The sequence below is a fragment of the Rhipicephalus sanguineus genome, chromosome 3 (genome assembly GCF_013339695.2).
Source record: "Rhipicephalus sanguineus isolate Rsan-2018 chromosome 3, BIME_Rsan_1.4, whole genome shotgun sequence".
Lineage (NCBI taxonomy): Eukaryota > Metazoa > Arthropoda > Arachnida > Ixodida > Ixodidae > Rhipicephalus > Rhipicephalus sanguineus.
The window spans coordinates 178087391-178107257 of record NC_051178.1 but is presented as its reverse complement, the minus strand read 5'-3'; the positions used below and the strand labels follow the sequence as shown (position 1 = coordinate 178107257).

Here is a 19867-nt window from a genome sequence, read left to right as displayed (position 1 = left end):
ATTCAAGTGTCAATCTAATTGGGCTTTAAGGCTATTTATCACATGCTTGTGTGTTTCCTCTCCTACTGCTCAGATAGTACTCGGACCACGTGTTTGATGCACTGTTCGTCTGTGACTTAAATTTGGAGGTGTGCATTTGGAACAATCACGCATACATTTCAAAACATGCACAATTGACACTTTTGGTTCTGATGAGTATACATACAGTAGAATCTCGGTAATACGAATCGTGTGGAATCATGAAAAAAAATTCACATCAGACAAAATTGGTATCCCTGAAAAACACGAAAAACTACTATGCCAAAAGTATGCGAGTAAAGAAAACTGGCATATGTCTTTATTTATTGTTTCTCAGGGCTGCAGCAATGTCATAGACAGCTCCGAATGATTTGCCAGTAAGTTTTTAGACATTGACGATTATACTGGTACTTGTAGTTACACGGTGCTTGCATGCACGTGAAATTAATGTACAAAACGTGTTGTGTCCCGTTACATCTAGTAGCACCTTCCCAATCTGAGTATGCTTTTCCATGCGATTCCAGTGAACTGCTAAGAAGGTGAGGTTCTGCATGTGATATACCAAGGCCAGAAAATTTTAGAACCGCTGTTCTTTGTTATTATTATTTTCTTTTCGCAGTGGAATTGTGGCTATCTTTGGGTAGATTTATGGCCATGCCCTTACAATTGGGAGTTGCTCAAAATTTGGGAAACTTCTAGGCAAAGTTTGCAGGGATGTGTTCCCCAACAATCATATAATACTGACGTTGCGAGACTTAACTCCTTCACCAAGTATGTCCAGTTCCTCTTTGGGTCCTCGTCCGCCTTTCGTAGGATGTCCAGTTGCGAATGTGGCTTGCTTTGATAAGGCAAGCAGGCTTAAACACAACAAAAACGTGCCAGGACCTCACAAAAATGGTCAAATAAAGCATGAAGTCAACGTCGTCTGTAGATTGAAAGCGAAGACACACGAAGGCGCATTGAGGCCTCAAAATTTGCGCGCACCATCTCCGAGGTTACAATGCGCAATGGGCCATGCTGACAACCAGACAAACCACCGGTGGGGCGTGCACGTGCATGCCCGCGTGTGACTGCCACAACTTCAGCGGCCATGTGGGCAGCAGCTGCGCATATTTGCGGGACAGTGTCCGTTCGTATCAATCGTTGCAGGGTGAAAATTGGTTCGCAACAACCACACTTTAGCACTTTGTAGGCTAATGAGCCTTGACTGCTACTATGAAAAAATTTGTGCGAGCCGTGATAGTGTCACTGAAATTCTACTGTATTGCATTCCTATGCGGAGGCCACCTGCATTATTGTAGAACAGAAAAGCAGTCCTTGCTTTGTTGAGCTCTATATAAATGAAGTACTCTAAGTGTAATACTAGAAAACCTGTTGTTTCTCTTTTAGCTTTGTATTGTTTTACTAGCCATATGTCTGTCTTTACATGTATATTAATGCAAAACAGGCCTGTGCACTCAGTTCGAGGTTTTTTTTTACATGCTTATTGTTGTCTCATTACTGTTATTCTTACTTTGCTTTTGCAGGCTGAAGTTGCCGATCTTTTCTCCAGCTGGGACCCCATTGAAGTAGTGATGGGGAAAAGTGATTCTTCTGGTCTAGGATCATAGTAAGTGACCATGTGCAGAAACTTGTGGAAGACCTTATCGACAAATGGTATCATTGTGAAAAGATAAAGGCAAAGTTACTCAGTGGCTATAGCATTTATTCTGCTGAGCATGAGGTCAAGGGTTTGATTCCTTGCTTCAGCTGCGGTATTCCCTTGTGGGCCAGAATGGAAACACACTTGCATAATTAAGATGCAAATGCAGGTTAAAGTACTATATGTGGTTGAAGTTATTCTAGAGGCCTCCACTGCTTTGTCCCACAGAGCAGCTGCATTTCTTTGGGACGTTGGACCACAAATGTGATTTTGAATTGCCCTTACTTAATTTTGCATGTAATGGCGTTGCATCAGGTGGTTGACTGCTTGTAGCAGCGCTTAGCACATTGGGCTATGTGCCTTCATTCGCTGCCTCCTCTTGTAAGTGTGTTTGGAAACAATGAATCAGATCAAATCAAATGTGCAGTTACTGTAGAGCTCGCCTATGCAGAATGTTACTAAGGTGAAGTGGAAACTTGAACATACTACAGTAAACTGTGATGAATTCATCTGATCTTGCAGTCCGCACGCCTATGTGACAGTGGCCGACAGAGACACTGCAGAGACTGCTGCGCTAAACCTGAATGACACCTACTTCAACGGCCGGATAATTGCAGTTGTGCCACTGCCTAAAAATTGTGAGTGTTGATTGCCTTGCCTGCTCTTAGACTTGTATTTGCTACTAAAGGCAATTGGTAAGTCGGGGTAGGTTGGTACAACTTAAGTCCAGAGAGGCCCCACTGAGATGGCTGTAACGCGACAGCCGATGGCCTCCGTGACTAAAGAGATAGTCTAGGTCATGCACTCGCCAATGTTCTCTAAAGGCGGGCTCACCAGCTGTCCAGCTCGCGACGTCAGTCTGGAGTGCGTGCCCATCGGTGCAGGCTTGTGTGCATCCGCCTATTAGGAGGAAATGCTGCAGATTTCTAAAGTTGTGCCTGACTATATCTGTGAACAATAATTCTGTTCATGATTGTGCTAGATGCGTTCAAGAACTGCAGAATACACCTTTTTTGTGGCCCACAGATAGTGATAAAGGGCAGTATGAAATAGACAATGATAGGTATTTTAAGTGTAAATTAACTTCTGCATTGTAGAGCTAAACTCTGCAGTATTTATCATAACATCAGAGATGTGCTGCATTCAAAAAATAAAAATTTGACGCACATTGTTGTGAATTCAAGGTACGTTGCCACCCTTTAAAATGGCTCTTTCTTTTTAAGTGAATTTTTATTTTTTATATTCCAAAAATGTACATTCAGAATTGTGCTGCAGAAAAAAATTACAGTAAAAGCTCCTTAATTCTGAAAAATTGGATGATTGTGACGTGTTCTCTGGTCCTGGCAAGCATGCGTATTATTTAATTGCATCAGACTATCGTTAATTTGGTCATATTTGGCCGCAACCCAGTTAATTCGGACGATCCTTGGAGTGCACCAAGCACAAAGCGCCGCACATGTGCGACGCAAAGGAGCGAAAACTGCGTTCGTGAACAACTGAAGTGGCTGCGAGCCTTCAGAAAGGCATTTTCGCCATCCACAATCTGACCACAATCGTGTTGTTGGCAACCAAGGCTTCAGCAGCTGCGGCGAACTTGTTTACTCGATACACGCGAACTACGTGAAATTATGATGAACGAGCGATCGGTTGGCGGCCATTTTACCAGCGAAAAAATTATCGTCACGTGCGCGTAGTGTTGGTGGTTATGGTATGTACCGTATAAACCAGAATATAGGTCGATCCCCCCACTTTTACTACTGAAAATCGAAAAAAAAGTACATGGAACAGCCAAAGTATCAGAAGGCACCTTTATCCGTGAAGCACGCAATTTCAAATGGTGCACAGTGAAAATGCCATTTATTTACACGTGTGTTTACACGTAAGTTCCACATGGCAGAAAGCCCAAAGATGGGCTCAAGCATTACCTTCATAAAAGGTCACAACCGTCTTGACAGCATTAATTTGGATACACTTTGAGGTCCCTGGTAGCAATCATGACGCGAGTGCGGCTCCCGGTTAAAGTGTGCAACCTTCGTCTCCAGCTCTAGATACGCTGCATTCTGGCACTGAAACAAAGTTTTCTTCTGATCGCTGCGTGTCGTGACGTGATCCTTCAGCGTCCGCCAGTATCAAATGCTTCTGTGGTGCACTCGATCTGCCCCCTGGTCATAGCCATACGTGCCGCCGTAACCAGAGCTGCCGGCATTGCAGAAAGCAACAAAGAAAGTGTATCCGGTGAGATTGGAGCAGCGAGAACACCCTTGCAGAGATAAACTTTCAGTCATTGTTTGTGACTCACGGCTCCGGCTCGCGTTCATGTGCACTAGCATTCCAACACATCTTTCACACACTTCAGACCAGATTTCTTCGTGCCTTCGCGAACTCTATCGCTGTTTTCTTGAATGCTACGGTGAGCTGTTGCCGGCCACCGGTCGAGAACAAGAACGAGAACACCTCGGAGCCCAAATAGATTCACTAGACAACAACAAAAGCACGAAATGAGGCCGCCCACTGCACAAGGCTGGTAGTACAGTGTATTAGAATGGGGCAGTGGGCTCACTGCCGTATCCCTGTGCCGCTCCGCCACGGCCCTCTCCGCGTCGACTGCTTGGGCGCCTGCCAGGGGGCTGCTACCAGTTTCTCCTGAAAACTTCTCTTGTGGAGTGTGAAGCGTGTCCCCTTGGTTGGTGTTACGCCGGTTATGCTGTAATTCCGGGGGGATCAACAAAACGTGGAGTTGGAGGCGGGGAGGGGGCCACCACAATAACACAACAAGGGATAAAAAAAAAGAGGGAGGAGGGGGTTTAGCATTTTATTCTTTTTTAAAGCTGACCCAAGTAGTAGAAGCTACTGTTTCCATTTGTGTGTGCCCTGCAGCGCATGTTCACGCCATTCATTCATTTGAAGGACCTTTGCCGGCACCATGCGTGCCGCTTTGCTGCACTTATGTATGCTTGTTTTTCTGAAGGATCGGCATCTGTGTCTATCCGCAAATGGCAACTGCAATGGCCCGCCGCTGCATCTGGATGGGAACGCACTTTTTACAGCCTCCGGCGGTCGTGCACATAGAGCATGCAGCGTACGTGCAGAGAAATTTCTGGGGCAGCGTTTGACAACAAAAAACAGCTGGACCCAACGAAGCTAAGAGTGACCGCAAAGTCAAGTGCAATAACAACAAAAGCAAGAAAACACAAGGGCGGTGACAGCAAAACCATACTCGTGCTTTGGTAAAGCAGGGGGCGGTCAGGGTACTTCTAAAAAATTGATAAAGAACTCTGGTACTTGGCTGCTTGTTTCGCTATCGAAGTCCTAAGCACAGAACTACTGACGGATGAAACGAGCTGGATAGAGATCGGTGTACAGAAAAAGGAAATTTAAGGGGATGACTGAAGTAGCTGTCATTAGGTTGCGAGGGAGGCCCACAGGGATTGGGCTCCTTTTGGGATGCTCCAGTTAGATCCACGTTGTCATCGGCTGTTTATTGTTAGACCACGAGTGACCATGCATGCATTGTTAATGCATATTGTGATATGGCCAGCATTTGCGCATACATAGGCAGGGTTTTGTGTAAATAAAATCAGTTTGTCAGCAGGTGACGCTGTCGAGTGTTCGTGGTGCAATTCTACGGTGTAATAAAAATGTACGTGCGTAATGTATGTTACTTGTGTTGTACTCCTAATAACTATGTATTGATATTTTTTTCATTGGACCCGCAACTCTAGTACCAGTATATGTCGCCTACGAGTCCAACCAGTTTTGGTAACCTTGTATGATCTATGTCTGCAAGTAAAAAAAATTTAAGATTACGGTGCGGATGCATTTATTACAAAGCTAAGTGATACCACCCATTATTGATTCGTGAAAAAAAAACATTAAGTAGGTTAGTCACACAGACCAGTTGATATGCGAAAGCAAATAAATTTAAAAAATGAGGTGTTTATTATTCAGCATAGTGGGGCTTGAAAGGCGGGAGTAAAGTCGCTAGTATTGCCACAGTGACGAAAGGGCATTGAAAATCGTATCGATCAGCAGGACAAAAAAAAGCTTGAACGCCCCAAACTACACGCAGGAGCATTCATATTCATCATAGCCACTTAAAATATCGCCCAGCCTCCATAAATCAGTCACAACGACAGGAATTTACTTCACAACTCACAGAAAAGTTGCATGAAGAGAAGCTTTGTGTGTTGCGCACCATAACTCTGACTTTTCTTGCGTGCAAAACAGCAACATGCTCTAGCAGCGCCCTGCAACCCGCCGGAAAGTTTCAGGTGACGCTGCGAGCCGTGCTGCCTGTCGGCGGCGACATGAAGTGCATTACGCTCTGCCACTCAATGAACGCACTACAAACTTCTAGAACACTGTAGCTGGTAGTAAACAAAGCGACGCCGATGATTGCGGTGCCGATGGAGGCGGTTGACTTTAGTTGCCCATAGTGGTCAGACTTGCGAAGTTTTTCTGCCAATGACTGGTATATAAGATGGGGGTCAACTTTTTAGGGCTGATTTTTAGAAAATAATTCTACCTATATTCCAGTTTTTACAGTAATAAGGGATGGATTCAGAGCACGTTTCACCTTAAGACATGAGGCTCTTGATCTGCGATCACATTGCGAACAAAGTCTTGAATGACGTATATTGCGACTTTCACTCTGGTTTTATGCAAAATAAGTACCGGATTTACATATTCGTCAAGAAAATTAAAATGCATTCATGTAATCGACACTTGTTTAATTGTCTTCTGAGTACTTTCGATAATTCGGCATGTGGTTAATTCGAAGCAAAACTGCTAGCCAGCCTAGTTGGAACGGATTCATTGTGGTACTTGCGCGAAAATTCCAACATTTTTCTTGGTCCCGTGAAATCCGAATTACCGAGCTTTTACTGTGCGTCTCTATTTGGTAGTGTTCAAAAGTTATGGTCTTTTTTTTTTTTTGTGACTACCCTTCAACTAAAGATGACATGTTCAGAAAATTGAATTTTTGTTTTTCTTGAAACCTGACTTTCAGTTGGTTTTTGTTGCGCAAAAGCTCATAACATTTGAACAAATCACTATTTTCCAATAAAACTTTCCGTGCTTCTTGCTTAGACATTAGCCTGTGCAATGAACTAGGCTAATTGGAAATGAATAAGTTTTGATGTCATAATATTTCGGTTGCAATGCTACCTTTTGAAATGACACAATTTTTGGTTTTTAGGTCATAATATACCTACTATTGAGAATAGCGCAAGGATCCCAGTTCATTGTGCAGCCTACATACACTGCTATAATGTTGCCAAACTATTTTTTATGTGGTTGGATTGGTAGTTATGACTGCTGGTGTGACAGGCATATTTTGGGTAATTTGGTAATTATATTGTAATTAGTTTCAATTTTTTTGCTCTACACACTTGTAGTGTCCTTTTAAACTGTTCTCCCAAAGGCAAACACAATACAATCACTTTTAGGTCAAAATCTAAAAAAGATTTCTAAAAAAGTGGCAGCATACCTTAAATGGCATCAGGATTCAATTCGAATACCTCCTGCATAAAGAGGCAGATGTCTTTAGCTCTGGCGCACCATTGCAGTCAGTGCATGAGTGTTAAGAACTTGGCACATTCTGGTTTTAGCTTCAGATTTCACAGTAGCAAGAAGTTCTCATGTGTAGACGCAGAGTTTGTGTTAATTGTGAGGTGTACTGCATCGACAACATTTGCTGAAGTTGTTCTCTGCTAATGATATCTTTTCTTTCCCCATACTTTCACAGGCAAAAAAGCACCTTGAGACTCGCCCAGGCCTGCTTTCTTCTCGCCTCTTGCCATCAAGCCATGTGAGGGGCTCTGGGAAAATTTCGTCATCATGTTTCTACCACTTGTGTGTCTGATGTTGTGACTGTGTAAAAGACATTCCAAAGTTCCTCACTACCATCTTCATGGTCTTGACAAAGCTGACATAGAAGTCTGTGTTGTTGTTACGTCTCACCTTGCTGCTAAACTGCAGGTTGGTTTGTTGTGTTTTACACCTTTGTTGGAAGGACATTGCAAGGTAGCATTGTTTCTTTTTGAAGTACGGTAGCTTGTATCGGCAGGGTTTCCAGTGTGGCATGTTGTATTGTGTGAATATATATATATATGTATATATATATATATATATATGTTGGTCACATATGGTAGCTGAAAAAATGCAGGTAAGTCAGGAACATCGGATTCAAAGACAAAGGACTGCATGTCATATTTTCCATCCATTCCTTGCCTTGTTCTCCTTTTAAAAAATTTACGTCCCTTATGGTGTACTTTTCTCAAACAAGTCAATTTAAGGGTGCACTCTCCTAGTTACGAGCATTGCACTTTCTAGCTGGGAGGGAATCAGCACACTGTGCTGGAAAGCTGTGCAAAGTAATGACGTCTATCGTTGTTGCAACTGAAGTTCACTTGATATGTGTAAAACTTTTGTTCATTTTCCTGCCAAGGTGTTGTACACAGAAGGCATGCCTTGTGTTTATTACAGCTACGTTTGCATGCTGCCTAGCGATTCGCTTTCTGCAACGAAGGAGCAGTTGCTTCACTTATTGTCATTTTTAAACGAAATGTTTAAAATTTCACTCTATGATTCATTTTTGTGTTTTAGAGCAAGTGGCACGTGTCAGTTCTGTCGTGCAGTTGTACTTGGATCCATTTGATCTGCCAAACTATTATGAAAGGGAAAAAGAACAACAATTTTTTTTAAATTAAAGGTTGCAGGGCAATGTATTGGCAGCAGTTGCTTTTGCGGAAGCGCACGGCATAAGAGGTCAAGCTGTGAAATATGCATGGTGCGTGCTTGTATAGCATTGAAGTATTGTATATAGCCAAGTGACCTTACAAACCTGATATAATATGAGTCAGCTTGAGCTTTGGGGTGGTATTCTTGAGTGATAACTTTCGGGGAATTCTTGGCATTGAACTGTTCATGTCGTTTATGACTTTTTACGTAATGCCTGATTCAATTCGTTGCTGTTGGTCACAGATGCCCTTGCATCTACTATGATTCAGGCAAGTCGCATGATATTTTGGAAAAGATGTTACCTCCGAAAGTGATTTGCTCAAGAATACCACTTCTGCACACACGTCTTGACAGACCCAAGCATCGAGGGCTGGTGTCTGTGAAATACATTTTTCGACTGTAGTTCGCAACCTTGAGAAGTTTAAAAGATAATGCGCACACGGTGCACTTTTCTCCCTTTTAATGAATATAACAAGCCTTCTTGATTCACAGGAGACCATAGCACATACAATATTTTCTTTGCATGAGTGACTCTAGTAAACTAGGCGTGAATCTTAAGTAGAGCTTGCAATCTGTCCATGAGCCTGTATGTAGCACAGTTGGGGAGCACCTGAGAAGCCTGCCTATTGAAGTGGTAATGGTAATGCCACCAGAGAACTGTACTTGCACAGTGATAAGTAAGGTGATGATATTGTTCTTGAATTAATTGACTTGCCTCTTGGGCTGCATGGTCTTTAAAGAAGCTTTCAGAAGAACTGCCCTCTTGAAGCTGCTGTTCACACGGCATTGTCATGTGCTATGGCATGTGTGGGGTGTTAATGGAAAGGGCTGTGAGACAGTGTGTCCATAAGCTTGTCTAGTTAAAACAGGTTCATCATGAAAAAAAAAAAATGTGTGAGGAGTGATTTTGCATTATTAAAAAGGAGGCGAGGCAGGAGTGCGATCGTATAAGCTAAACAGCACTTGGTCATTATAAAGGATTCATTCATTTACCACGATGGCCATTTTTGTGGCCAAGTTCACATATTATTCAAGCCGCACGCTTGTCTAAAGAATATCTTGAGGTGTGCACGTTTAGGCACACCCGATTTTGTGGGGGCAGCACCTTTTTGCGTGTTTATTTAGAGTGAAGAGTTTTCACTAACAGCATTCAAACAGCATGTCATTACAATTAAGGTTTTCAGTTAAGTTGAACACAGCCTTATGATTCATGGTTACTTGTTCGTTGAGCATAGCGTAACATTGAAATGATGTAGACAGCTGCTCACATAAGTTGGTTAACTGGGCTGAGGTATATCTAGTGGTTTCCTAGATCCAGCAACAGAAAAGCATCATGTTGCACTGTTTCTTGCTAGGAAAATTTTGTTCAGTATATCACTGCTGCTGAAATCAAAAGAGATGAGATCATATATTCATGCTCTTATGCCCTTACAAAGTTTCTTTTCTGCTATCGCAAGACATTCATTGATTTGCCAATTGAGTTAAATGTCCAACTCTGATACGTGAACATACAGTGCACAGCTTGGAAACATTGCTTTGAATTCTGTATTCTTGGACGATGGTTTTGAATGTCCTAGTTTTTATTTAGAAATCTTCATTGTCCTATAATATTGTAACTCAATCATGTCGATTGAAACATTGCTATCGTGAATCCTTCCTGCGCAATGTGCAGATGTGCAGCATACAACTGTTCTTTTAGAAAAAAAAGCTATTTGATGACGTATAGGTATAATCTTATGAAGTGCAAGCTCCGGCTGGAATCATTTTACTGAGTACTTAAGTCCACAAGGTGTTGAACTTGTATCTATAAAAAAAATATATTTTTTTCCTATACCAAACCTCTCCTTATGCCCCATCCTCCTGTAAGAAGGCAGTCGGGATAAAAAAAATTGTGCAACATCGAGGCAACAGAAATGTGCATGAAATATTGTATTCATTTTCTATGTACAAGGCATTTATTTGGTCCCATGACCATGATCACTATGGGCAGTGCAAATTTTTGTACTTGGCAACAAATGTGTACAGCACCAAAAAAAAAATTAATACGTGTACATGTGCAGCTCCATCTTCCATGCGTGTTTATATTGTAACAAAAGTCATTTCATTTTTTTTTTTTTTCACTGCACTGAACTGTGTTCACACATCAAATAAAACTACTTTGCAAGCGAACTTCGCTTCTGTACAGTACATGAGTGTGGCTTGACTACAGTTATTTAACAACGGCACTAGCTATAACACAACACACATGACATGGCAACGGAGAAGAGGCCTCAAAGGCACGCTATGGTTATGTCATTTACAACAGGTGTACAATAACCACAAGACAATGTGATATGGTCCCAAGCGTGGCACTTTTGATCAAGCTGATGATCGAGGGAGTGCCTTCATCGCAGCAACTACTAATAATTAAAAAGCCATGACACACGAAACATATCAAGGTCATGAGCGCACAACTGTAACACATCTAGACGCACATGCAGCTTGGAGGGGTATGTGCAAAAGCAGTTTGCTTTTCACTTATACATGTATTGTGTCTTGCTTCATTAAGTGCTGTGAAAACACATGCACTTCAGGTCAGTGCCACACATTCATTCTACAAGACTTTCCAGATAAACTCTACATTATGAGTATTGTGCAATTTGTCATGCATTTTTATCCATGCTACATGTTAACCAGGCCCCATTATTGCATTCTCAGTGCACACAGCATTTTGAGTAGGTGATCTATTTTAACTGAATGAGCTCTACATTATTCATATTTTGCGATGCAGGAAGAAGTGCCCATATGCATGATTCTATAAGCACAATGCTTCTACGTTTCACACGTAAAAATAGCAAAGATTGAAATACATAAATGTTTCTTTATAGATTCTTAACTTGCTTACCTTCTATAAATGAATGTAAAAATGACATTTTACAAACAAGCTTCGATTAATTTCTGGCTTGGATGCATTGTTTCCATTTCATCGAAAATGAGCTGGAAATGTATGATGTCAGGTTCATGTAGTAGTTTTCTCAAAAATAAGAAGCAGCTGAAAAAATTGGGTTTAGGGGGCTGGTTACTGTAGCTCTAGTGATAAGTCTTGTGTCACATAACATTCATTTTCAGCACTTATGAGTGTTTCTGCCTTTTACAGTGAGCTATGTAATGAAGATTGCTTGGTCAAAATGGCACATGGTGATAACAATTACTGTTGTAAAAGTTCTTCCTAAATAAAGATTATCTTTGTATTATCAACACGCATAGCTAAATTGGTCGAGGTGTGTAAAACTACATCGATTGGTTCACTGTGAAACATGCAGTGTACCACTCGTAACATGTCTACAAAATTCCAAAAGAAAAAGAGATGTTTTCGAATTTCACAATGGAAATGTGGTGCAGATGTGACGATGTTGATTTGTTTTCGTGTTGCTGCTTTCACTTCATTGTGGTTAAGAACATTTTACAGCAAGCAGAATAGTTGTAGCTGCATATATTCTTCTGGTCCCTAGGAGATCTTGCACACTATGACTTGCACATAGTGTGCAACATGTGAAAATTGTGTTGCATCCTGGAATCCGCGCTTTTGATTCGGTATTAGATTTTTTCCCTGGTGGGACAATTCGTTCACCCTGTTTTTACAGAATGACAACAACAGGTTGATGGCATTCTCTGACTTGTAACATCTAGTCTATGAGGGACGGTACAGTAAACATTTATTGATTAAATCTGACCATCTAGAGTTTTTTAATGTGCATGTAAAGTACACGGAGTCCTGCCACTGACGTGCCAACATATATCGCTGTTTTACCTAAACATTAGTGGAGGTATGATTAACTCTGTTTTAATTGTCTGTGGCTTCTTGTGTTGCCCACTTCCTAAATTAACTGCTATGATAACTCTTTACGCCCTGTGTTTTCTTCCTGATGGCTTAAGTACTACACAGCTTGTAGAGCAGTTTGTTCACCCTGTTTCAACTATCTTATCACTGCAAGCTTTTCTGTGGATGATAACATGGCTGGCCCAGAAGGCTGCTAGAAGAGTAAGAAAAGCAAGTCGCGATGTGCCTCTCTCACACTATGTTTCACGCGATTCACCATCTCAAGAAGTTGCAGCATATGCTACATGGTGCACACATGTGGAATTCCATTAATGAGCTTAAAATTGAAGACTATGCTAAAGAAAAAAAAAAGATATAAGGACATGTGTCTTAAGCTCTACTGCTTTAGGTGCCTGATACAGAAATTTCTCTTGGCTACACCACAGTTTTGGCAGGCTTTGTGGGAGCAGAATGGTACATTTTAATTTCAACTTAACTGGTGGCTCTGCTCCGAATACTTTAGGAACAGTAGAGCAGCTGGATATGAAAAGCGAAAAAAAAAAAATCACAATGTATAATGAGCAGACTGCGAAATGAACTTCGAAACCTGCAAACAGTGATTCAATGTGCAAGTACAATAAGTTAAAAAGCTGCAAATTAAACTTCATTAGAATATCGCTGGCAACTTTCAGCCATGCTCGTAGATAAGGCCTAGCGGAGCAGTGGTTGCTGTATTGAGGTGTAGAATAATCTTTTCATTCATATGAGAGGCCCCATGCTGACTAGCTTCTTTTACCGTTTGCTAGCAAAACTCTTATGTCACTTATGTCACATGTCGCTGTGAGCAGGAGCACCGGTTGCGATTGTTCCTCGTTCCTGAATGACCTCCGTCTTGTGTGGTAGTCACTCGTAGCAAGCATCACCATCACACACACAGTCACACCAGCGTCGAGAGCTCAAGGGTGTGGGTCAGGTCCGGCTGCACACCGAGCGCACGGCTCTCAACCAGTTCACGAGTGGCACAGGTCTTCTCCCACTGCCAGAGGTAGACGTTGTGGACAGATGCCACACCACAGAAGACGATGCCCAGTCCAATCACGACACTGGTCACGATTGCTGGCAGCTCGTGGAAGTGGATGAATGTGAAGAGGATTACTCCTGGGAAATGGCAAAATTGTTTTTCTGGTTATAGATTCCACTCATGGTGCTTAGAGTTGAGGGCATATGCAGCGAACAAAGAATGAACACATTCTGTGGGCAAATAGCTGTATACACAGCTGTTAAAGGGACACTAACGAGAAAAACGATTTTTCTCGTACATTAGTAAATTATTCTTTTGCGATCCAACAATGCCACACTTGCTGCAAGAGTACGCTTGGTGAGAAAACACATAAAACAAAAATGCAGGTGGCGACACCACCTTGATGTTCCCACACCAATCGTTGTGACATAGATTATAACGGTGTCTTTCAGGGTCTACGTGTACCTCATCGGTAATAATGAAGTAGACTGCCTTCCGAGGTAGCCAGAGACTTAAAATACCAAGCTTCAGGAAGCTTTGTTGAGACAATGTGACCAAAATACAAAAAAAAAAAAACACTTTGAAATCCATGACGTCACCATCGGAGATTTCGGCAGGAAATTTAAGGGTGACACTTTTGAATTTGTTTTTCTCATCTATTATTAAAACCTGTAGGTGAAATTAACAACAATAGAGTTTTCTTAGTATAGCTTATCAGTCTAAACTAAGAGTGTCCCTTTAAGTAGATCTATGAAACTGGGGGATCACTAGAGAGGCGAAGGGAAATCCTGTTTAACAGGAAATGTCAAAGTGGTTTGCAAGGGCTTACTTTGCTGAATGCTCATTTTATTATGTGCATGGGGAAATAATGAAATGGTAGACCTACCTGTGAAAAAGACTGGTATTGACAAGAAAAAGCCGGCGATCGCCAGCACACGGGTGTGGGAGCTCCTCTTGATGAACATGTTTGTCCTGTAGCAAAAAAAGTAAGAGCAAAATTGTGGTTAACGTATGATTAACCCAATGAAGCCATGCTAGAGAGTATTTCATTTGAGCGAGGACAGTTTCCTTGGCAGCTAATCACGTTCATGAAATGACACGACAGTTGCTGCTACTGCCCTTTCATATTCATCATAACACTGTGCCCGTTCCTTATACCAATCATTTGAGTTGTGTGCAGTGATGCAGGCATAGGCGTGCCTCCCCTCCCAATTATGTCAATGTATGGCGCTGACATTGCCCCTCCCCCCCCCCCCCCCAGTCGCAGCGCCCCCCTCCCTATTATGTCAATGTGTGGGGCTTACTTTGCGCCCCCCCCCCCCCCCCCCGTGCGCACGCCTATGGATGCAGGCATTTGTGTACTAATTAGCCCAACTGCTACTTTCGTTTCACTGCCCTACACTCGCCATTATGAAATACTGAAAAGTAGTTTCAGACCTGTGTTGTTCAGTAGTGCCTCTCGAAGAGGCACAGCTACCTATATGCAGAAGCAAACTAGGGTACCTACATGTGCGCGCCTCCGAGACGGAGGCGCGCACATGTAGGCTCCCTAAGGCAAACTAAAACCCCTTAATATATAGAAAGTAGCGACGCTCTCCTCCATACCCTCTCCAAAGTGTCCAACCGTCCTCTTCCAAGTGCCCAAACCTTATCTATATCCTCTCCCAAGCGGCCACCATGTGGGCGCCGGCCCTATAACCCAGCTTGCGCCACTTTCCTATCCAGAATGCTATGTCACGCTGATAACGCGCGCAACGTTAGTAACCGCGAAGTGGCGGGAGAGGAGGGTGCTCGGCGTGGCGGCTCGGTTAAAAGAAAGACGGTACTTTCCCAAAAATATCCAGGGATTTTAAGGCAAACTGTTCTATACTGCCATCTAGAGTGCAGGAAATTAAACTTCCTCCGCAGACCATTTTAGTTATTAAAAAGGACTTTCATGCGTCCTGATAAGAATGTTTATTAAGCTAACTGGATGAAGTGGCTTTGGTTGCATGCTCCAGTGTTCCGAAGCTGTTTTGTGTGAAGTCTATCCTCATTTCTATGGGAAATGTTGTGCAGAATCCTGTTATGTGAGATCCTGTTTATGAAGACATGACACATGCATTGCGTCTCGGGGTAGGTGATGTGCCTGATTGATCTTCAAACGAAAGTGGCATTTGGTATCGCTGTGACAGGCACGTGTGAGTGAGTGTACTTGGTGATCTGCATGCGTCCCGATACGCGAACAATCCTCGTAGAACAGTTATGCCCCCAACCTGTCGAGTCCGTTCGGCGTCCGGAGCAGCTTGACGCCGAGCAGGAACTGGATGCAGCAGACGAACAGGCAGCACAGGTTGAGTGATATGGTAAGGGTGCTCATGGCAACGGCCACCTGGTAGAGGGCCAGGTGTTCCTCCGGGCTGTCGGAGTTTTGCGGGCCCGCGCTGGCCACGCGTTGCAGGAAGAAGAGAGCGAGGAAAGCCATGAGCAGCGACAGGAGGCACAGCAGCGCCAGCGAGCCCAGTAGCTGGTGGACGGCGAGACGGGACGCGGAGGCCAGTTGGAGGCGCCTGCGCGCGTCGGCCACGAGCAGCGGCGTGCCCCCGCCGCCCGCGGCCGCCGAGTGCTTGCTGAGTGAGCTGACGTTGAGCAGTTGCCGGCTGGACATCTTGAGGGTTGGCGGCGTGGCGGACGCCTCGAGGCTCGCCGAGCTCGACATCACGCCGCCTGGGCCCGGGACGTCCCGGCCATGGCCCAGGGCTCAAGGCCGGAATCCTGCACGGGCGGCACAGGCATACACCGGTCGGTCAGCCAGCCAGCCACCGCCGCTGCCCGTGCAGCCGAGGCAGGCCCTCGGTCGACGGGTCAACGGCTCCCGCGGAATGTGTTGGCCGTCACGCCAGAGGGCAGAACGGCGCTCGCCCGCTGCCAGCCGCACTCGATCCCCTGATCGGCCGCCCGGCGTGACGGGATAGGAAGGAGCACGCTTCGCCGCCGAGGCGTTGCTAAACGCGGCACGCGCTGACCGGAGCTTCCACCCGTGGCTTTCTTTCTCGGAGCTTTCTCCGGCACTACGAACACACGATGTGCTCCGAAGGGGACTTGTGTTTACGCGGCTTTCTATATGCGGACGCGTACGATGATTTGTTTCCCTTGGCAATCGGTGCGCGCGCCTCCTCTTTCGACTGTTCGGCCGGGCCGCTCCTAACGTCTGGTCTGTCCGAGCGGAAATAGAACGGCCCGGCTAGATAGAGGGAGGCGCGCGGTGTGCGTCTTCATGCGTCTGCAAAAGGAGTATGTGAGTGCTCGGTCGGTGGTGCTCGGCGAACCGTACAGGTATGCTGCCGACCTAACCGACGATACTAGAGGATCGCGCGGCTTTCAACAGAATACCACAGCGCGCTGCGCTAGAATACGCACGACGTAGTCCCGGATGAGGGCATATATCCTGGCATCGGACGCTGCGCGTGAGATGGGAACGATATCCGTTACGCTCCAGCTGTACTCACGCTCGCGCCCATATGTGTCATTGTGTTTCGCATGTAAAAGCTTTTATGTCTATCAACAGCGGACGTAATACTATGTGAAATGCCGGGAGCTTTCCGCATCCGTTGGGAGGCTAGTAGGAGTTATATATATGAAAGGGCGCTGAAGCAAAGCGAATCCGCGTAATTACAAAAAAAGTACAGTGCACAGGTGTGAACTCCATTTGAAGGTAGATTATATGGCGCAATCTTTGCTCCGAGTCGCGCTACAACTACGGCAACGGCTGCAGCTTGAGAGCGGAGACGAAGCTTAGCGCGATGCTGCTGACATCTCAGTGACATAACATTGCGTTTACTGCGGACAGGAGCTGACGGCAAGCGGACCTACGCGCCGAGCGTAGCGCAGACTTCAGAATGAGCGGCGGTGGCAACGCGCACTCTCGCCCCAAAACAGAGGCGGCGTCGGCGGCATTTCAAAGGCGACCGTTGTACGCACGCACGTCGAAAGCGTGGGCTCATGGCGGGCGCAGGATGTGGCGGAAGCAAACTCACCTGAGCGCAGCGCGGTGACCGTCGTCGTATCCCCGACACTGCGCTTCCGACGGTCACTGGACTGGTTCACTGAGTTCGAGTTTGGTGCATTCGTGGTACCTACGCGACTTCGAGACAACGGCCACAGGCGGCCGTTGGATTGGCGGGGGGCCGGAGGTGGGGGGGCCTCATCACAGCCCCACACGGGGCACTCGGTTCGATTGGTGCTCTTGAGGGGCCCGCCGTTGCGGGCGCGCCGCGCTTTTCCTCCTCTCTCTTCTACCTTTCTCTCCGCTACCACGAGAGGCCTGTGGTGGCGGCCTTCAGAATTGTGGCGCTGATGTCGCCGCTCGTGAGTGGAGCCATTTTGTTTGAGTCTAAACGTCGTTTCTTCCGGTTTTTAGGCTCTCGGTACACTGTAGTTGTAGTGTGGCATGCTGTCTGTCTGCTGTCTGATTATCTATAGTATAAGAGGGGTAGCGCTCGTGTTGCGTTGGTCTGGCACGTGCACTGCGGCTGGCTTCGCTTGTCGTAACGGGGCTGTCGGCGTTTCGCTTGGTTCGCGACGCCTGCAATGCACTGTGGTGTTCGTAGCACTCGAGCGCTGGCACTTTCTGTGGCAATATGTAACGAATGTTACATTGCTACAGCTGCGGATATCCAAAACTACAAACACAGTTGGCGTTGCCCCAACATGAAGCTGCGCTCAGAATTTGCTTTAGGCAGTATCGTAATAGTCGGTGAATTCATTTTTTTTTTCTTCGTTCAGATCGACGCCTAATATTACCCAAATCTGTAAGACTCGACAGATGTCAGCGTTTACGCTGCACGGGGTTGTGTGATGTTTGGGATATGAAGCCTTCTTAAAATTCTGCTATGACCCTCAGGGCATTATTTCGTTGTACAGCGAGCTCAAAGGCACGGGCATCATCTCTACCTGAGATGCCCTTGGAGATGACGTTCTACAATTCGCATAGCGGCCAAACTCGAACTTGATGTCTTGAAATGCATCCTGCGCTTAGAGTTGACAATGCATCGAGGTGCATCGAGTTAGGCTCACGTTGGCGTATCGCCAACATGAGCCTACCTGCAAAGCCCTCCCAACGTGCCTGGCATAAAAAAAAAAGAAAGAAAGAGACAAATGCTCCGCATAAAAGTTGATCCGGCAATACTCCTTACGAGCCATCTGGTACGGTGATTCGTTTCCAGCAGTCGCACTGCGTGCGTATGCTTTTAGAGGTATAACAGTGGTGTTGGGTAACTTGCACGCAGCATCGGGTGACCCTGGTATCCGGAGGAGAGCGCGTGGTGCTCTTGAATGATCGGCATTTCGTCACCGCAGATAAGTGATGCTTCATCGTTTGTTGACTTTTGATGGCTTAGTAAGGCATAACGGAGTATGTATACGGTTTGAAAAATTGCGGCAGGTCCCACGCATTGCGATTATGCGAAGCAGGCGGCATACACCTACGAAATTTAAACGCCTACGAAATTTCAACAAGACAGAACTTCAGGTGAAATGGAGGCTTGAAGGTGTACGTGCCAAGCCGTTAAACAAAAGTAATGCCGCTAGAGCCAACATTTCGACAAGGGGATTTGTCGTCGTCAGGGGTCAGTGAAAAATTAAATACTCCTCGCTAAATTTGTCGCATAAATGTTTTCATAAATATTGCCCTTATAATTAATAAGAACACTCGAACCACCGCCTATAGGTATTCACGATCGCTTATCTGCGCGCGAAGGGCTAATGTAATATCTGGGTTTGTACGTGCCGATATCTGATTTATGAGGCACGCCGTAGTGGAGGACTTCAGAAATTTCGATCATCTCGTGTTCTTTAAAGGGACACTAAAGAGAAACGATCAATTGGTTTAGTTCGATAGATTGTTGTTCTCTGAGAACTCTAACGTCGTTAATTTCGCCGTCATAGGTTTATTGATAGAGGAGAAAATCAAGTTCAAAGTTTCATTTTTAAATTTCGCGCCGAAATCTCCCCGCGTGACGTCAGGGATTTCAAAGTGTATTTATCGTATTTTGGTGCCATTGGACAATGTACTTCATTTTTACCGATTAGGAACTACGTAGTCCCTAGTAGGCGCCGTCAAAACATGTGACGTCACGGCGAATGGTGCAGAAACTTCAAGGTGGCGTCGCCACCCACATTTTGTTTTTGCGCGTTTTCTCGCTTACTAAGCAACTTCTCGCAGCAAGCGTGGTGTTTTTGGTACCGTGAAAGAGTACTTTGTACTTTACTAATATGAGAAAAATCGTTTTGCTCTTTAGTGTCCCTTTAACGTGCACTGACATCGCACAGTACTGGGGCTTCTAGCATTTTGCCTTCATCGAAATGCGACCGCGCCGTGGTCAGGATCGAACTCGTGACCTTCGGGTGAGCAGCCGGAGCGCGAAGGGCTATATAAAGGATATAGGTATATGGGTGAAACCTCCTTTCAAATTGCTGTGTCAACGATCTCGAATTTCTTTCTTTGAGTACAACACTGCACGGCAGTAACTTCGTTGGAGAACATTCACCGTAATAAATCTCCGTTTTACTCGTCTATAGGATTCCGCATGGTAAGAAAACGTGTAAGCTCTCGTCGGCAACGTATGCATCGGTCCGCGACATAGCCTTGCTGTGCACCGTTGCGTGC

At 45.0% G+C, this 19867-nt stretch overlaps 2 protein-coding genes across 3 annotated transcripts in view; one reads left to right on the top strand and one right to left on the bottom strand.

The window, feature by feature from the left end:
* Positions 1-10588, top strand: part of LOC119387737 (uncharacterized) — a 70188-nt gene extending 59600 nt beyond the window's left edge. For both annotated transcript variants that reach the window (XM_037655232.2, XM_037655231.2), the window contains exons 17-19: positions 1545-1627; positions 2183-2298; positions 7407-10588. In XM_037655232.2, coding sequence (XP_037511160.1) covers positions 1545-1627; positions 2183-2298; positions 7407-7423 — 216 coding nt within the window. In that variant the 3' untranslated portion in view covers positions 7424-10588. The remainder of the gene's footprint in view (positions 1-1544; positions 1628-2182; positions 2299-7406) is intronic.
* Positions 10589-11429: 841 nt separating this feature from the next.
* On the bottom strand, positions 11430-17454 carry LOC119387742 (uncharacterized). The gene is made up of 4 exons (XM_037655245.2): positions 17238-17454; positions 15477-15975; positions 14108-14193; positions 11430-13358 (listed from the first exon to the last, which is right to left on the bottom strand). Exons 2-4 carry the CDS (start codon positions 15917-15919, stop codon positions 13138-13140), a joined length of 750 nt encoding a protein of 249 aa, XP_037511173.1. The 5' UTR covers positions 15920-15975; positions 17238-17454; the 3' UTR covers positions 11430-13137.
* Positions 17455-19867: the final 2413 nt, after the last annotated feature.

Coding starts and splice junctions, on each gene's coding strand:
- LOC119387742 (XM_037655245.2), bottom strand. CDS start 15,919: ATGTCGAGCTCGGCGAGCCTCGAGGCGTCCGCCACGCCGCCAACCCTC. Junction 14,194..15,476: donor ACGCCGAACGGACTCGACAG/GTTGGGGGCATA, acceptor TTTTTGCTACAG/GACAAACATGTTCATCAAGA. Junction 13,359..14,107: donor AATACCAGTCTTTTTCACAG/GTAGGTCTACCA, acceptor GCCATTTCCCAG/GAGTAATCCTCTTCACATTC.